Source organism: Scyliorhinus torazame, chromosome 1, assembly GCF_047496885.1.
Source record: "Scyliorhinus torazame isolate Kashiwa2021f chromosome 1, sScyTor2.1, whole genome shotgun sequence".
NCBI classification, from domain to species: Eukaryota; Metazoa; Chordata; class Chondrichthyes; order Carcharhiniformes; family Scyliorhinidae; genus Scyliorhinus; species Scyliorhinus torazame.
Genome location: NC_092707.1, coordinates 97432363 through 97452221, shown reverse-complemented (window position 1 = coordinate 97452221; position 19859 = coordinate 97432363). Strand labels below are relative to the sequence as shown.

General features: G+C 48.2%; 1 protein-coding gene across 3 annotated transcripts in view; it reads left to right on the top strand.

The window, feature by feature from the left end:
* Nucleotides 1-646: 646 nt before the first annotated feature.
* rab36 (RAB36, member RAS oncogene family) overlaps nt 647-19859 on the top strand; it is an 89503-nt gene continuing 70290 nt past the window's right edge. For all 3 annotated transcript variants that reach the window (XR_011940648.1, XM_072498498.1, XM_072498508.1), the window contains exons 1-2: nt 647-722; nt 948-1053. Coding sequence is in view for 2 of the 3 variants with exons in the window: in XM_072498498.1 (XP_072354599.1) it covers nt 988-1053 (66 nt within the window). In the remaining variant the exon portion in view is untranslated. The remainder of the gene's footprint in view (nt 723-947; nt 1054-19859) is intronic.

Sequence of the window (19859 nt, the reverse complement as noted above, 5' to 3'; positions counted from 1 at the left end):
AATAAAGCCTCGATTGTTCCACCATTCTCGTCTTGTGGTAATTGACGGTACATCAGTTATCCAATAAATTAGTTTTGATTCAATCTAAAGATTGGTGGTTTCTTTGTCATCAACTTAGCGGACCATTCTGGATCAAAAGGCAAAGAACAATGACATATTACCACCAAAAGTAATATAACAGACCGATGCAGAGGAGAGATACAACTGCATCCATGAAGCAACCCAAACAACCATCTAAATTCCTCCAAGTCCCTGCCATCTGAGGGGGCATGACATTCCACGATATCCTCGTTGTTCAGGGCATTCCTCTGCGGTATCAAGTTGTGAGGAGCACAGTAGACTACCATAATGCCCGTGGCCCCGACATCGTACTTAGCATCATGGTCATCAAGCAATAAAAAAACAGAAAATGCTGGATAAACTCAGTAGGGTCTGGCAACATCTGTGGAGGAGAGAAACCAGAGTTCACGTTTCATCTCCATATCTTCAGAGCATCAGCCACCAGTGTAACCTCTCGGCACTCTGTGCCTCTTTCCCTAAATGTATGAGGCTGATTGTCTTAATCTGAAAAACATGAAGAATACTCCAGTGCCGGGTTTCGAAAGGGTTAAGGAAAGCGCAATTTCTGGAAAGGAAGCCCCTCCTCTCCTGACGTCTATGTTGGAAGCGAGAGACGCTTGTTGTCGTGGAAACTGCCAACAGGCGGCTGTGCTGAGAGCTGGGTAAGTTTTGTGTTGATGTTTGCACCCAATGATCTTTTTACTGACTGCCTCTGGGTCAGTCAAAAGTTAACAGGTATCATTGCCTTAGCCCCCCAACACCAGTTGTGTGACCCCCTGCCCTGATGTCAGCTCCCACCCCGTCCGCGCGAGAACTGACTGCTGAAGCTCCTGCTGCACCGTCTGGTAACTTGCTCTTCACGCCTCCCTTTTGATCGTTTCGTGCAGAAAATAACCGGAAGAATTTCGCCTTCGGAAGTGGGAAAGGATGAACAACGGCATCTTATACGGCCCAGCTGTCAGCAGGGACCGAGTCATCTCCAGATTCCCCAAGGTCACGGTTTGCCTTCGTACTTTTCCTGTTCTTCCTCAAAATGCTGCAGTTTATCTGGCTGGCGAAATCCGGCCTGTTATGAGGCTGGAACATGTTGCACGATGACAGCCGAGTCGTGTGGGGGGGCGGGCGGGGGGTTGTTACCGCTGGTAGCACCAGGAGTAACTCAGGGCGGACTTCAGGGCGCCTCAGCCACGGAAGATAGGTGAATGTTCTCTTTTTGTGTGTAGGGTGGCTGTTGTTATTTGGATTGGAGGCTCAGCAAAGCTGGAGTGAGTGGTCCCACCCCCCTTTCTTACCCAAGGTCTCCTTTGACATTCCTATCATTCCAAAACAGTTATCCCGAGGAACCAGAGGGAGAGAGGGAGGGTGGTGGTGGTGCCACTTGGTTCTGACCAAGTCAAATGTAACACTTTGCCACAAAGCAATTTTAGATCAATGAATAGGTTTGTCCTGAATTTTTTGAAAAATAGACATTGAGGTCCAAATGTACATTAAAAAAAAAATATTCTGTTTCGTTTAAAGTTCAGTGGTAGATGTAAGTCCCAGAGAGGTCCTGGGATGTCTCCTGTTCTTCAGGTATCAGTCAGGAAGTAAATTTGTAACTGGTTAGTACTAAGGGGTTCCTTCCAAACCCTTAGAAGCACAAGGGCAGCAGATACATGGAAGTACCACCACCTGCAAGTTCCCCTCCAAGTTGCACACCATCCTGACTTGGAGGTATATCGCTGTTCCTTCACTGTCGTTGGGTCGAAATCCTCCAACTCCTTCCTTAGCACTTTGGGTGTTCTTGCATGACATGGACTGCAGCACCTCAAGAAGACAGCTCACCACCACCTTCTCAAGGGCAATTAGGGATGGGCAATAAATGACGCCCTAGTCAACAATGCCCACATCCTGTGAAATAAACTTTTTTAAAGGGGTACATAGATTGACCATGTTTGCCGAACAGGACCAGTTGCAAACATCAATTCAACATCTTTCCCTTGTTTTTCCAATTGGGTCTTGATGAGGCTGTCTCAGCCGGTGTGATTTTTGAAGGGAGTCGAGGGTTATGCAGGTAGGAAAGTGGAGTTAAGGCCATAATCAGATCAATCACAACCTTATTGAATCGTGGAGCAGATTCAATGGGCCAAATGGCCTAATCCTGCTCTTGATTTGGCCTGATTTGGTACGAATTCTGGCAACATATTTTCAAGGGAGCTGTATGAATAACATCCAATAAAGAGGATTGAGGGTTTTGGATATTAAGAGCATTGTCAGATTTAACTTCAGGTGGGTTAAGGAAAGGAATTTGATGTTCCTCCAAGTACATTGTTTTGGGGGAATGCACAATAATCACACCTGAACTCCAGGTGGAGAGGGTTTATTGGATTTAGTGCCTCTTCTCATTGCTTACAGTGGGAGACACTAAATTTTAATGAAGTATTGACTTTTTAAAAATTCATTTACGGGATGTGGGTGTCACGGGCTAAGCCAGCATTTATTGCCCTTCCCTAGTTGCCCTAGAGAAGATGGTGGTGAGCTATCTTTTTGAACCACTGCAGTCCCTGGGATGTAAGTACACCCACAGTGCTGTTAGGGAGAAAGGTTCAAAATTTTGATTCAGCAACAGTGAAAAACAGCAATATAGTTCCAAGTCAGGATGGTGTGTGACTTAGAGGGGCACTTGGGGGTGGCAGTGTTCCCAGGCACCTGCTCCCGTAGTCCCTCTAGATGGTAGTGGATGGATTTGGAAGGTGCTGCTGAAGGAGCCTGGTGAGTTCCGACAGTGCATTTTGTAGATGGTACACACTGCTGCCACTTGTGTGTCGGTGGATGAGGGAGGGAATGTTTGAGAGGGTGGATGGAATGCCAATCAACCAGGCTGCTTTGTCCCGGATGGTGTTGAGCTTCTTAAGTGTTACTGGAGCTGCACTCATTCAGGCAAGTGGAGAGTATTCAATCACACTCATGACTTGTGCCTTGTAGATGGTGGATAGGTTTTTGAGAGTCAGGAGGTGAGCCATTGCCATAGAATTCCCAGCCTCTGACCTGCTCTTGTAGCCAAGTATTTATACAGCTAGCCCAGTTCAGATTTTGATGGTAACCGCCGTGGTGCTGATAATGGGGGATTCAGCAATGGTAATGCCATTGACTATCAAGGAAATGCGTAAATTCTCTCTTGTTAGAGCTATGTCCTCTTATGTTCCATAATATGAACGACCCTGGCTCTTCTGTGACGTGAATGTTACTTACCACTTGTCAGCCCAAGCTTGAATATTGTCCAGGTCTTGCAGCATTTGCAACACGGACTGCTTCCATATCTGAGGAGTCGTGAATGGTGCTGAATATTGTGCAAACATCCCCACTTCTGACCTTATGATGCAAGGAAGTTCATTGAAGGAGCTGAAGATGGTTGGGCCTAGGACACTACCATAAGACCATAAGACATAGGAGCGGAAGTAAAGCCATTCGGCCCATCGAGTCCACTCCACCATTCAATCATGGCTGATTTCAACTCCATTTACCCGCTCTCTCTCCATAGCCCTTAATTCCTCGAGAAATCAAGAATTTATCAACTTCTGTCTTAAAGACACTCAACGTCCCGGCCTCCACTGCCCTCTGTGGCAATAAATTCCACAGACCCACCACTCTCTGGCTGAAGAAATTTCTCCTCATCTCTGTTCTAAAGTGACTCCCTTTTATTCTAAGGCTGTGCCCCCGGGTCCTAGTCTCCCCTGCTAATGGAAACAATTTCCCTACGTCCACCCTATCTAAGCCATTCATTATCTTGTAAGTTTCTATTAGATCTCCCCTCAACCTCCTAAACTCCAATGAATATAATCCCAGGATCCTCAGACGTTCATCGTATGTTAGGCCTACCATTCCTGGGATCATCCGTGTGAATCTCCGCTGGACCCGCTCCAGTGCCAGTATGTCCTTCCTGAGGTGTGGGGCCCAAAATTGCTCACAGTATTCTAAATGGGGCCTAACTAATGCTTTATAAAGCTTCAGAAGTACATCCCTGCTTTTATATTCCAAGCCTCTTGAGATAAATGACAACATTGCATTTGCTTTCTTAATTACGGACTCAACCTGCAAGTTTACCTTTAGAGAATCCTGGACTAGGACTCCCAAGTCCCTTTGCACTTCAGCATTATGAATTTTGTCACCGTTTAGAAAATAGTCCATGCCTCTATTCTTTTTTTCCAAAGTGCAAGACCTCGCACTTGCCCACGTTGAATTTCATCAGCCATTTCTTGGACCACTCTCCTAAACTGTCTAAATCTATCTGCAGCCTCCCCACCTCCTCCATACTACCTGCCCCTCCACCTATCTTTGTATCATCGGCAAATTTAGCCAGAATGCCCCCAGTCCCATCATCTAGATCGTTAATATATAAAGAGAACAGCTGTGGCCCCAACACTGAACCCTGCGGGACACCACTCGTCACCGGTTGCCATTCCGAAAAAGAACCTTTTATCCCAACTCTCTGCCTTCTGGACTACCCTAAGGAACTGCTACAGTGACTTCCCAGGACTGATAAAACTGACCTCAGAAAGCATCTCTTTTTGTGATAGGTATGACTCCAACCAGTCGAGCATTTTGCGCTCCGTTCCCATTCACTTCAATTTTGCTCAGGCTCCTTGATGCCACGCTCAGTCAAATGCTGCCTTGATGTCAAAGGCAGTCACTCTCACCTCACCCCTTGAATTGAATGTTTGGATCAAGGCTGTAATAAGGACAGAAACTGAATGGCTCTGGCAGAACCCAAACTGAGCAATGGTGCACAGGTTATTGCTGAGTAACTGCCATTTGATGGCACTGTTAGTGACACCTTCCATAACTTCGCTGATGATCAAGAGTATATTAATGGGGCGATAATTATGCTGGTTGGAAAGTTACCCAATTAGTCTTGCTCTCCTTTTCTTTCCCCATAGGCTATATTTCTTTTCCTTTTGATGTATGTATCCAATTCACTTTTGAAAGTAACCCTTAAATGTGCTTCTTACATTACGGCTGCCTGGTCTCAACTTACAGTTTTTGCCAAACCAGCACCACTGTCAGTCTGTCAAGTAGCCACCTCACGCCTCAATGTGCCCCCACAAAAATGCGTGGCGAGCATCTCATTCCAGGACAGAGTTCTGTATAAGGGGTTATTGGAGTGAGAACCTGAATCCGTACGGCCATTCATTTTGACAATGAGGGTGCATTCTGGGTGATGTCATCCACCCTTAGCCACGCTCTCGCCCTTTCACGCAGGTACCAGCTCACTGAAGGACTTACAAAGTTAAGGTGGCAGAAGAATGGGCCAGGAAGGCCAGGCGAGCAGCGGTTACCGGGCCTGAGGCAGATTTACAATGAAGCACACAGAGCTCCAGATGACAGGGTCCCCCCCAAAATGATGAGTGAGTCTCTCACAGCCAATCAGCGACAGAACTGCTTTGAAATCCCTTCCAGAATTTACATGTCCATCACGCAGCTGACTAATCATGCAGGAGGAGAAAGATTGCATGGTAGCACAGTGGTTAGCACTGTTGCTTCACAGCGCCAAGGACCCGGGTTCGATTCCCGGCTTGGGTCACTGTGCGGAGTTTGCATGTTCCCCCCGTATCTGCGTGGGTTTCCTCCGGGTGCTCCGGTTTTCTCCCACAAGTCCAGAAAAATATGTTTGTAAGGTGAATTGGACATTTTGAATTATCCCTCGGTGTACCCGAACAGGTGCCGGAGTGTGGCGACTAGGGGTTTTCACCGTAACTTCATTGCAGTATTAATGTAAGCCTACTTGTGACACTAAGAGTGATTATTATTATCTTTATTGGCTGGAACTACATGACCCATCACTGCAGCTGTGCTGCACCCATTGAAGACTGCCCCCTGACAATATTCAACAGAGGGCTCAAATAGCTTTATTTATCCACTGCGGAAGCCTTTTGGATGTTGCTGTTTGGATATTTCGTAGAGAGGGGCTGGTCCCATAATATGAACAACCAAGTTGTATGTAATTGTCTGACAAAGTCGGGTGTAAAATTTATCATCCTGAAACCTGAGCTTTCGATGGGTTTTATAAATAGAAGTATGGAGTACAAAAGACAACAAGCTAAATCTATATGAAACAGCTGAACCCCACTTTGACAATGGTCCCCAGTTCTGGGCACCCGAAGGATGTGAAAGGTGGGTTAAAGTGCAGGGAGGGAATGAGGTGTCCAGAAGCAGGACCTCTTGATTTTGCTCCCTGGCCCTGGGTGCAGTCAAACAGCTGCCTGGTAGGTACTGTAAAGGTGCGCACCCATGAACAGATTTTTAAAGGTACAGGACATTAAAAAACTGATGTCGCACAGCAGCAAATTTTTAAAGAAACTTTGGTATCCAGATCTTTATTATTTATCCTCTGTTCACAACCAGTAATTTTAAGGGCATGCCGACTGCCTATGCAGTTGTTTCATGCTCTTGATAGATATAGCCAGCTTTATGGTACGATTGAATACTCATAACTAAGCGGAACTAATTTGTTCCATCATCGTTGAAGCCAAGAACATTTCTGCAATGTATGTGGTGCATTGATATGTGCATTCCACTTCAGGATGAATTGCCAATAGATCGTTATGACATCCTCTGCTTCATTTCATTTTGATATCTGAATGAAACAGAAACCGTTTCTATTGCCTGATTGGAGCCTGCAGATAAATACTCATTGTTCTCCAGGGGCCATTAATTCAGTTATCCTCTCAAAACCAAGCCATCCTGGTGGATACAAATATCTTGTAGGCTAGCTACTCGTTTAGACAGCTTGGCAATGATTTTTGTCTTACTATTGCCTGCTTGCACCTGTAAATGGGATGATAGTGGGATGGAAATTGTTATGGGGCTGGGTAAAGTTCACTGACCTTCATCCGATATCAATCTCTTTGCATATCCTGATTTATTTAGGTGGTCAGATTGCTCTTGGAAACTGAAGATTGACTAATTAAAATATTCAACCTTGGGCCCACTGATGTTGTCAGGAGCCCCAATGCCAATCAGCACTAGAGCCCCTACAACCTGAACCCACCCACGTAACAGTTACGGAGCAGGATTCTCTCAGCCCTGGGCCGGGCCGGGGAATCCCTGCGACCGGGCCACGCCGCCCGATGCCGGCACGCGATTCTCCGCAGAGCGCACTGTTATGTGAAGCTAACTGCTTACATAATATTCAAATCTGGATCCTGCCTGAGACTGGTGCAACGAGGTGGTCCGATCACACCCAACGCTTCAGATCTAAATGATCCTTCTACAGAACTAAAGCAAGGTAGAAATGTGGAGAATTATTTGGTTGGAAAGGGGCTGAGGAGGTGGGGCAGAATAGAAGACCCAGGAAAATTGCAAACAATGATGACTTTGAAGTGCAGTTACTGTAATATCAGAGCCAAATTAAGGGTGCTTAGCCAGTGCAGAATCACAGAAGGAGGCCATTTGGCCCATCGTATCTGCACTGAATCTCTGAACGAGCAATTCATCTTTCTCCTGCCTTTTCCCCATAATCCTGAACATTCTTCCTTTTCATTTTTGAATGATTCATTTGATCCCGCCTCCACCAGACTCTTAAGCAGTATATTGACCACATGCTGCATGAAAAAGATTTTCCTCATGTCGCTTTTGCTTCTTTTGCCAATTACTTTAATTCTGCGCCCTCTCATTCTTCACCCTTTTACGAGTGGGAACAGTTTCACCCGATGTACTCTGTCCACACACCTCAAGATTTTGAATCCCTCGATCAAATCTTCTCTCAGCCTTATTTTCTCCAAGAAAAACAGCCCTAGATTCTGTCTTTCGATCTGAAGTTCCTCATTCCTGGAACCAGTCTCAAATATTTTCTGTACTCTCGCCAATGTATTTACATCCTTCCGAAAATGCGGTGCCCAGAACTGGAGGCAACACTCCAGTTAAGGCCAAACTAGTGTTAAACAAGTTCAACATAACCTCTTTGCTCTTGTACTCTCTGCCCTATTTAATAAAACCGAGGAAACTGTGTGTTTTATTAACTGCTCTCTCAACCTGTCCTGCCAGCTTCAGTGACGTATACACATATACACCCAAGTCCCTCTGCTGCTGCACCCTCTTTAAAATTGCACTATTTTTCTCCATGTTCTTGAATATTGATTGGCAGTTTTCTGTTTTATTTCTAAATTACTCTGTCATTCCAAAGGAATTTGAAAATCATGAGGAAGATCATTGCTCAACGTCAACAACATTGTATGCAGATATACAAAGTGGTCATCATTTCACGTTCATTAAACCATCAGGACAAAGCACTGCCAAATAAGTTAGACATCCAGTACGTTAGGGTGGGTAATCTTCCCATAACTGAAATCAGGCGAGTATAAATGGCAAGGGGGGGGAATGCATCAAGAGTACAGCGTGACCACCAGCACCCTATCACCCCCCAGCATGCAATGTTCTTGTGCAGGTGGAATTACAATTGCTCTAATCATCTGTGTTGGCCAGCACTGGTTATGATTGTGATTGTTGAGAGTGTTCACTTGTGCTGAGTTCATATTCCTATTTTTAACATTCAAAGTATCTACTTTAACCAATTTGTAGTTTCCATTTAAAGCGTTGCACTGTTTGTTCCATTTTGCAATCTGGAGGGCAACAATCAAGGCAGTCTTGATTGAAATGATCTCCAGTGAATTCTGTCTCCTCATCCAGTGGATGGGGTGGCATTCTGAAAGAAGGAAATACTTTTTTAGGATTTCTCATAGACCACTGGACATCTCAAAGCACTTTACAGCCAATTAAATACTTTTGAAATGTAGCCCTGGTATAATGTAGGAAATGCAGCAGCTAATTTCTCCACAGTAAGCTCCCGTAAATAGCAATGTAATAATGACAAGCTTAATGGGCAGGATCCTCCATCCGCTCATGGCAGCGGGATTCTCTGGTTCCGCTGCAGTGAATGGGAGATTTGGCTGAGCGCCAAATTCTCCGTCCTCGCTCGCAGTGGTAGCAGAGTGGACTCACAACAGAGAATCCCAGCCAATCTGGTTTTGTGATGTTGATTGAAGGACAGTTATTGGCCAGACACCAGGGATAACTCTCCTGCTCTTTTTTCGGAATAATGGCTTGTGATCTTATATACCCACCAGAGCAGGCAGCCATAACCTCGGTTTAATATCTAAAAGATAGCTGTGCTTGCTACACTGGAACGTCAGCCTTTATTTTTGTGCTCAAATCCTGGAGTGGGACTTTGGGCTCTGAGGCATGAGTGCGACCAACTGAGCCACGACAGACATTTTGAATACCTGTGCTGCAGGATTAATGCACGATCAATTGCACAAAGACCAAAGTTGTGTACAACTGTGGCTTTATTACAGTCAGATGCGAGGCCTCCTGCTGCAGCTGGCGAAATGGCAGGGCACTGGAGGTCATGCATATTTATACAGTTCTCCCTGGGCGGAGCCAGCCGGCATGAGCTACCGACGAACCTGTAGTGCAGGTCCTACCTTACATCTCCTATGGGCCGAATGGCCTCCTTCTGCACTGTAAATTCAATGATAATCTATGATTAATCTAGGACAAAGGTTCGGCACAACATCATGGGCCGAAGGGCCTGTTCTGTGCTGTATTTTTCTAGGTTCTATTACAGTGGATCACCACATTCACCCCCTGTTAAAAATGAGTCCGGCGGGGGTGCCGTGAAAGTATATACAGTTAGTGGAATTATGTACAGTGGTAGGGAAAGAAAAGTCCATGTTGACGGTCCGGAGTCCGTCAAAGGTTCAGCCGGTCCGGTGCTTTGGTGCTTCGTTGGGATCGGCGTAACGGTGGTGGTGAAGTCAGTGCTGGCGGTGGTGGAGGTGGCGCCGATGGCGGTGGTGGCGGTGCTGATGCTGGCCAGTCATCGGGGAACTCCGGGAGCGTACAGAAGTCCTCTTCGTCCTCTTGTGCGGAAAAGGGGAAGGGGGGGGGGGCAGTGGTCCGGTGGGGTCAATATTGGCGGCGCGGTGGGAGGTGGGGGGGGACGCATTGGTGGGGGGGGGTGTTGGAGTGGAACCTGACGGTGCCAGGTCCCTGAGTGAAACGGTATCTTGGCGGCCGTCAGGGAACTCAATGTAGGCATATTGAGGGTTGGCGTGGAGCAGGTGAACCCTGTCCACCAAGGGGTCTGCCTTGTGGAGTCGGACGTGGCTACGGAGAAGGACCGGTCCTGGAGCAGCGAGCCAAGTCGGGAGCGACACACCGGATGTGGACTTCCTGGGGAAGGTAAAAACACGTTCATGGGGTGTGTTATTAGTGGCGGTGCACAATAGTGACCGGATGGAGTGCAGAGCGTCAGGGAGGACCTCCTGCCAGCGAGAGGCTGGGAGGTTCCTCGACTGTAGGGCCAGCTGGACGGAGTGGGATCCGGAGGCTAGGGAGATCCTTTGATTGGCCGGGTGGACCGCGAGGGAGCAGCGCCCTACCGTATCTGGGTTGTAGCCACTTAAAATGGCCAACTCCCGATTCAAAATGGCGAACAGCAAAGGCTGATGGGAAAGTCAGCCAACAGGACAAAAACGAGCAGCTGCAGGTTGGCTGTGTATTTACCTCTGGAAAGGCCAGACAAGATCCAGCAACCATCAGCATAACAAATCACCAGCCATCTGCATACTAATGAGCAATCCCCGGGAACAATAAGCAACATTTAGACACATAAAGCAAAACCAGACTCTTCGGCGCCAGCAGAACTCTACACAAAAGGAGTGAACGACCACCTCAAGACCGCCCATCGATCAGGCAACCGCTCCAGCATTGAAATGAAATGAAAATCGCTTATTGTCACAAGTAGGCTTCAAATGAAGTCACTGTGAAAAGCCCCTAGTCGCCACATTCCGGCGCCTGTTCGGGGAGGCTGGTACGGGAATTGAATCGTGCTGCTGGCCTGCATTGGTTGGTTTCAAAGCCAGCGATTTAGCCCTGTGCTAGAATCGAATCAAGTGATTGGGACAAAGTCCAATCACTTGGGACCGGGTATAGGGTCTGCCCCGAAAGGCGGGAAGCCCCTGGGGACTATAAGAATTGAGCCCCAAGTTCAAGGCGCTCTCCTCTTCCACCACTTGCAGCTCTTCTTCTTCGGCTCGCTTCCAGCTCTTCACCACCGCTTCTCCAGCTCTTCACTCTTCAGCAGCTGGTCGAAACTGTAAATCTTACTTCAACGCTCGCTACGAGATAGGCGCTCCTAGCTATCAATCTGTACCAACTTCGAATCCCGCAGGCTCAGAACCCGAACGAAAGGCCATTTGTTTCCCTGACCTGGTGGGCTAGTTCCAAGTTAAGTATAGGCCTGTTAGTTGTAGAAGTAGCTTAAACGTAGAATTTGTGCATGAGTAGTGAGTACTGTGTATAATAAATGTGCTTTGATTTAAATCTTACTAATCGGTGTATTGGATTATTGATCATTACTCGGACTTGAACCACGTGGCGGTATCATAAAGATACCTGGCGACTCAAGAGCAAAGGTAATAAAACAGAGTAATTGAACTAAGGCAAAGTTAGCAACATTATTTAGTGACATCCTGACGGGACCCGATCTAGAAGTGGAAAACCACTCCGGGAGAACCCAGAATTTGAATTAGAGATCCAATTGGAAACAGAAAGCCACAAGTGTTCAAGCAGTTCTGATCAATACTCCTAATTCGGAAGTGTGTGTATGCATGCGTAACTAACAGGGCGATAAGGTAAAACTGATAGATTTTTTGTTGCGACAAAACTGTCGGAAGTTTGTATATCGGAAAGTAGCGAAAGCCGTACACGTATTTACAGCACCGCCTTAACACCCCTGTCCCAAATTTGAAGAGCAGCATTCGGATTAATACCCGTGTCCCAAATTTGAAGAGCAGCATTCGGATAGGAAAGATGGCAATGCAGCGCCTAATGAACCCAGAGGAATTTGCGGTCGCAGCGACCAGCAGCAGTAGAGTGGGACAATGTCCTATCTGGGAGGAAGAGATCAGGAAATATCTCAAAGGGAAAGGATGGCCCCTTTGGAATTAATTCTGTGACAATGAGGAATCAGGTCCCGGGAGTATAGGACATACTTGGTGGGAGACCCTGAGCGAGATCCACAAAAAGAGCTTAGGGAAAGCTCGCAAGCCGATGGCAATCGTGTCCTGCTTGGTACAATTGCGAGGCACAGAGGAGGTCGTTAGGACGCTCCGGAAAGAAGTTGAGGGCATACATCGAATGAGTAAGGTCGATGTAAGCGAGGTTGAAATGGAGAATTTAGAATTGAGAAGGAAGTTGGCAGCAAAAGATGGAGAGGTGGAGGATGCCAAAAGGGCACACCAGTCTTGCTGGCGCACTTAAGCAGCTTCCAGTCTCAATACGAAAAGGCCTATCAGGACACGCAACGTGCAGTCCTGGTACGTGAGGAAACAGAAAAACAGGTAGAAGCAGAGACAGTGTAGTGACCTCAAGGCAGCATTAAGATCCACTCCATGCTGCCACCACAGAACAAAGACAAAGCACGCTAGATCACGCAAAGTGCCGGAAGCAGATTGCAGAGCTGCAATCGCTGCTTTCTGTTCAGAAAGGTTTCCAGGAAACCTTTGGAGACAAATTAGATTAGGAAGACGGCCCTGATTGGGAAGAACTGAATGAAACAGCGCAAAGATATGTTCAGGGAACATGTGCGCAGGGAAAGCCACAAAAGAGAAAAGCGCCCCAACCCCCCACAGAGCAGATAGTTCACGCTCCAATGAACCCAGTAACCACCCGCCGCACAGCCATAATAGACGACACAGAATTTCTATACTACACCCCCTTAACAGTGACCCAATTACGGGACGCGTGCGATAAGATCACACCGTTCCTCCCACCTAAGACCCCCACCATTTCTTTGCCACCGTAAAGCATCAGGCGACCATGTACGGCCTGGATGAGCGAGAGCATGTAAAGCTCACCGTTTTAAGTTTAGACCCTTCAGTAGCAGCAGCCCTTCCCGACCCACAGAATGTACGAGGAGGCACCCTTGCAGAAATGCATACCGCGATCCTGGATGCAATCGGGTATAACCGGGGTGATCCCGTAGATGGCCTCAACAAATGTAGGCAAAAGAAATCCGAGCACCCCACAGCGTTTGCTGGACGCCTGTGGATTCACTTTGTAGTAGTCTTTGGAGACATAGACCGTGCCCATTTGTCCCCAGACAACATGTCCAAATGGACCCGCACCCTTATCTCCCATGCCACAGAAACAGGACAGAAAGCCTGCACGAGTTATGATCCCTCAGAGGAGGTCCATAATGAGAAGTGGGTAGTGAAAAGAATGTCCCGCGCTTGGGAGCAATCTATACAGAGCAAACCCGCAGTTAAGAATACTGAGGAAAAGCAGGCCGGCGCAGATATGCAGGCAGTAAAAACACACCAGAACCCCGCATAGGTGAATGAGGGAAAGAACAGCCCCCCACGCAAGTCACAGGAGTGTTACAACTGCGGACAGTTGGGACACTTCGCAAGAGAGTACAATGCCCCTAAAAAGCCACAGAGAGCCCAGCAGACGGGCACTCTGAGTAAGAAAAAGACAGAGCCCATTCATAGCGTGAGCACCCGTTCAGATCAGATGGACTTGACCGGAACGGACTGATGGTGTACGGGCTGGGCTCCCCCAGTTGGGTCTGCGACACCCTTTGGGATAGGTCCGGACGACCGGTAGTTGCAGCGTAAATTCGGGGACAGCCCATCGAATTTCTATGGGACACAGGAGGGTCCCGCACCACAATAAATTCCTCGACCATGTTCCAAAAAGACACGTGGCCCACTACAGCCACCATCACCCTCAGTGGCTTTACAGGCCACTCACAGCAGGGACACATCAGCGCCTGTACCCATTCAAATCGGTACCATTACCACCAAGCACCCTGTAGTTTTAGTTGACCTGCCCCACACAGCAGAACACATTCTGGGAATCAATTTCATGAATTCCCATAATCTTTCATTCGATCCAGTCAACCAGTGTGTCTGGAAGATGGCAAAATCCGCAAGAACAACGCTCAACATAGGAGAGTACACAAACAAAATTAGCGCAGTAGGCAAATTTTGGTTCAACCCGACCACGCTTAGTACGGACAAGCAGGTTAGGGCAGTTCTGCAAAAGTACAGGGCAGCATTCGCGACCCACAAGCACGACTGTGGACGGATGACTGGCTCCGTACAAATAACAAGACCTGACCCTAGACCCCAAAAACAATATGGATTTCCCCAAGAGGCAGAGGGAGAAATCTCCAAGGTAATAGAAAGCTTATTAGAGCAGGGCGTACTTAGATCGGTAGCCTCCACTAATAATGCCCCGATTTGGCCAGTGAGAAAGCCCAATGGATCATGGCGACTGACCATTGATTATTGGGAACTCAACAAAATCACCCCCGCAGCAGCCCCCACAGTAGCAACAAGTCCCGAGACCATGCTCAAGCAGGGACTCAATTCCCGATTCTTTACGGTTTTGGACGTCAGTAATGGATTCTGGCCCATTCCATTGGCAAAGGCGTGCCAGTACAAATTTGCCTTCACCTTTAAAGCACAGCAGTACATGTGGACATGCCTGCCACAAGGATTCCACAACTCCCCCTCCATTTTCCACCGACAGCTGGCAAATGGTTTAGCCAAATTTTCTTGCCCCGAATGTCTGGTTCAGTATGTAGACGACCTACTACTGCAGACAGACACCAAGGAAGAGCACATTGAGCATCTGTCCGAACTCCTGGAACTCTTACACTCAATCGGCTGTAAAGTCAACCCCAAAAAGGCCCAGATTTTGGAAGAAAAGGTGATATATTTGGGAACAATTATCACACATGGTAAACGCGAGATCGAGCATAAAAGGGTTGACTCGATACAAAAATTGCCCCTTCCCCAGAACGTTTCAGCCCTCCGGTCGTTTTTAAGACTGTTTGGCTACTGCCGAAACCACATTGACGGTTTCGCCAGCAAGGCAGCACCCCTCTCAGACCTCCTAAAGAAAGGAGCCCCCTGGGAATGGCTTCCGCAGCATATGGATCCTGTGGACTCTTTAAATAAGCACTCCGAGCAGCCACCGCACTACAAGTTCCAGACCCGCTTTCCCCTTACGCCATAGAGGTAGCAACCACAGACCGCACCCTTTCAGCCGTGCTCCTCCAGGAACGGCACGACCAGTTAAGGCCCGTAGCTTACGCCTCCAGAATTTTAGATGCTGTGGAGCAGGGATTTTCAGCCTGCAAGAGGCACCTGCTCGCAGTATTCTGGGCAGTGCAGTATTTTTCATATATTACCGGACTGAACCTCATTACAATTCTCACCGAACACACCCCCACCCAACTTTTACTGGACGGACGACTCAAGGACGGTACAGTTAGTCAGATTAGAGCAGCGAGATGGACCCTTCTCTTGCAGGGACGGGACATCACTGTTAAAACGACAAAGACACACACCTATTTAGCCGACAACTTACAGTATCCCGGAACCCCCCATGAATGCGAAATTATCTCTCCACCCCACAACACCGGCCCCTTTATCGCTAAAACACCCCCAGCAAGATAGGTAGTTCAACCCAAAGTCCCCAGCTCACAGACATGTGTGAGCCCATAAAGATCTATGTGGATGGATCTTCCACAGTCTTGGATGGGAAGCGCATAACAGGTTGCGGTATCTATGTCGAGGATGCGCAGGGACGCGCCCTTGAGGAAATATCGTTCAAACTTCCAGGCCACTTAGGCGCGCAGGCAGCAGAGCATCGCGTATATAGTGGAACACCCAGATTCCTTCCCCAGCCCAGTAGACATATACTCGGACAGCCTCTATGTCTGCAACAGCCTCACGGAATTTCTGCCCCTGTGGAAAGCAAGAGGATTTGTTTCCGCAGACGGAAAACCCCTCCCCTCAGCCCCATTGCTCCGTCACATTTTAGAGAGAGCCCAGAACAGGACTGTTGGGATAATCAAAGTCCACAGTCACCATCGTTCCTCCCCCCCCCTGGAAATGTGAAAGCCGACGCACTGGCTAAAGCAGGTTCCAGGCATGGATATTTTTGGACACCCCCCGAAAGCGCACTAGTGAGTGCAGTTCAGGTCTCACAGACAAAGATCGAGGATCTAGTAGAGGCCCAGAAGCAGGACAGCAATCTCAGGGAGATTGTAAAAGGAAAGTACCCAGCACCCTACGAGAGGTTCAAAAATGCCCTGACCACACATGACGGTGTGGTATTAAAAGACACCCTTTATATGGTTCTGAACAGGACAGGAATCAACTGATTTGTTTATTCCATAACGGTCATGGGCATCAGGGAATCGATCCCACTACAGCCCATCTCAAGCAGCTTTGTTGAAGGCCGAATTTAAAGGAAGATGTAAACCATTACATAGAGAATTGTCTTATCTGTGCCCAGAATAATCCGGACAGATATGCCAAAAAGGCTCAACTCAGCCACACCTGACCCGTTAACAGCCCCTGGACTAACCTCCAGATTGATTTTATAGGACCATTGCCCCCTTGCAGGAATGGCTATAAATATGTACTTGTGGCAATTGACACATTTACGAAATGGGTGGAAGCATTCCCAGCCCGCACAAATACTGCAAAAACCACAGCCAAGATTTTGACCCACCACATCTTTACAAGATGGGGACTCCCCCGCAGCATTGAATCAGACCAAGGTTCCCATTTTACGGGACATGTCATGCAGAACGTCCTCACGATATTTGGCATCACCCAAAAATTCCACATAAGCATACCACCCACAGTCGAGTGGTATCGTGGAGCGCATGAATCGGACCCTAAAATCCACCCTCAGAAAAATGGTCCAGCAGAACAACACCACTTGGGACTCAGTTCTCCCTTTTGCGCTAATGTTTATACGTAACACAATTTCTACTTCCACAGGTTACACCCCACACACCCTCATGACCGTTCTTGTCAGTTGCTCAGGCAGTGGAGAAACGGCTTAGGACCCGCCCTGCCTGGGAACCCCCCCTCTGGTCAACTACGCTCGGGTAGGGGAGACACGGCATTGGTAGCCGTCCTACCCGGGGACTCCATCCAACTCTTACCCGTCGCGGCCCATACGCACCTAATTTTGGCACTTTCAGTTCAAAAAGTTTTGTTTTGTTTAGGTAACCTTTAGGTTGCCAACCACATGCTATTTACATCCTGAGACATTTGGATGGTAAATTGCGCAGTCTGCGAGACGGCTCGCATTGGTTCATTATTTGGAAGTGTGTCTTGTCCTAAAATTCGATTTTTGAAAAAAAAATGAGGGAGTCACACATAGTGGCCAATTATAAAGGGAGTAATTGGCACTACAGGTCAGACACACTATCGTACGAGATTTTAAACAAAGATAGTTACAGACACTATGCTTGTTCCCACAGAGCTCCAGAAGCTCCAGGACCGGAAAAGAAAAGGAAAGAGAAGAGCCATGAGGACTTCCTCCACATGGATCATCCTCATAATAATGGACATTTGCTTGCGAGTGAACGCGAACCCCATGACTTCAAGCCCCCCAGCCATTAATGTTTCACTTCACCGCAGTATCCAGAGCCCAGTCACCAGCGACACCACATTATCTTGGTGTGCCAGGTTTATAACCTGGTACTCCCTGTCCTATGTAATAGAAACCTTACTGGAATTAGCGATACTCTGCTGCATATGGAAATGGAGAAGGAGAGCCTACCGCGCTTGAATCCCGGTACATAGGATCAGATCCCCTATTCTCGGATACGACCAGACCCTCGACCCCCGCGATCTATAATAAAGAGCATTCATGTCCGTTTTATTGTAAATAAAGAAATGTAAAGAACTGTTCATGAGCAGATTATACGATCCTGAGCTTGACTGCCAAGCCAGGAAGACTGATGTATAAACTGCTATGATTTTGTTTGTATGGTTGAGGAAGGTAGAATGATGAAATGTTTAAGTGAGTGTAGTGTATTAAGAATAGTTAGAGGTTCCCAGTTTATTGTTTTGTAATGCATGTCCCTGTTTGACATAGCGCCCTTAGAATTGTTAGTTAAAAAAATTTTGCATAGCTATGGTCAGTGCAGAGGCCATGAAGGAAGTGCCCCCCCCCCCCCAGTTCAGGGAATGGAAAGCAACATAGTTATGTGATCCTTCACACTTCGCGTTAGGATCACAAGGAGAGAATGTAGCCATTTAAAATGGCCAACTCCCAATTCGAAATGGCGAACAGCAAAGGCTGATGGGAAAGTCAGCCAACAGGACAAAAACGAGCAGCTGCAGGTTGGCTGTGTATTTACCTCTGGAAAGGCCAGACAAGATCGATACCAGCAACCATCAGCATAACAAAACACCAGCCATCTGCACACTAATGAGCAATCCCCGGGAACAATAAGCAACATTTAGCCACATAAAGCAAAACCAGACTCTTCGGCGCCAGCAGAAGCCTACACAAAAGGAGGTGAACGACCACCTCGACCGCCCATCGATCGGAACCGCTCCAGCATTGGGGAGAATCGAACCAAGTGATTTGGACAAAGTCCAATCACTTGGGACCAGGTACAGGGTCTGCCCCGAAAGGCGGGAAGCCCCTGGGGGCTATAAGAATTGAGCCCCAAGTTCAAGGCGCTCGCCTCGTCCACTGCTGCAGCTCTTCTTCTTCGGCTCGCTTCCAGCTCTTCACCACCGCTTCTCCAGTTCTCTTCACTCTTCAGCAGCTGGTCGAAACTGTAAGTCTTATTCAACGCTCGCTACGAGGTCGGCGCTCCTAGCTATCAATCTGTACCAACTTCGAATCCCGCAGGCTCAGAACCCGAACGAAAGGCCATTTGTTTCCCTGACCTGGTGGGCCAGTTCCAAGTTAAGTATAGGCCTGTTAGTTGTAGAAGTAGCTTAAACGTAGAATTTGTGCATCAGTAGTGATTACTGTGTATAATAAATGTGCTTTGATTTAAATCTTACTAATCGGTGTATTGGATTATTGATCATTACTTGAACCACGTGGCGGTATCATAAAGATACCTGGCGACTCAAGAGCAAAGGTAATAAAACAGAGCAATTGAACTAAGGCAAAGTTAGCAACAGGGTGAACGAAGCTTTCGCTGCTCCCGGAGCCCAGCAGGCACAAGGTCGCGTGGCCGTTGATTTTAACCATCATCGACGCGGTGGCCAGGTTGTGCGGGCGAGATTGGTCCAGCGTCATCGAAGCGAGCTGTGGGTAGCCATCGGCTGCTTCGGGTGGCGAGCGGGTGCGGTTCCGATGTCGAGATGTCCTGGGACCCTGTGGGGAAAAAGATGGCGGCGCCCATGGTGCGCACATTGCGGGGTCGGGACAAGCCCATTGGTCGCACATGGACCCAGGAGGAGAAGATGGTGGCTCCCATTGTGCGTCTGGTGTGGGGGAGGGGGCGATAGAGGGCGCGATCACAGCGACTGCGCGGGCCTGGCACACAGCCGCGAAGTGGCCCTTTTTACTGCAGGCTTTACAAACTGCAGTGGGGGCCGGGCAGTGTTGGCGGGAGTGCTTCTGCTGACCGCACAAGTAGCAGCGGGGACCCCCGGGGTGCGGGGATCGGTGTGCGGTGCAGGCGTATTGCGAAGGCAGAGCCCCGGCTGAGGAGGTCGTCGACGGGGTCCAGGACGGGTAGGAAGGGGTAGAAGGGTGAGCAGTGCGGCGGGAGAGGTACGATTGTACGTTACGGGATGCGACCGTCATGGAGAGCGCCACGGTTTTCATCTCCACCAGTTCGAGCATGACCCCTTCCAGCAATCGTCCAACGCAATCCCCGTCACAAAGGCATCGCGCATGAAGAGATTTGCGTGTTCGGCGGCCGTGACAGCCCGACAGTCCCAGTCCCGGACGAGTGGAAATAGGGCCCA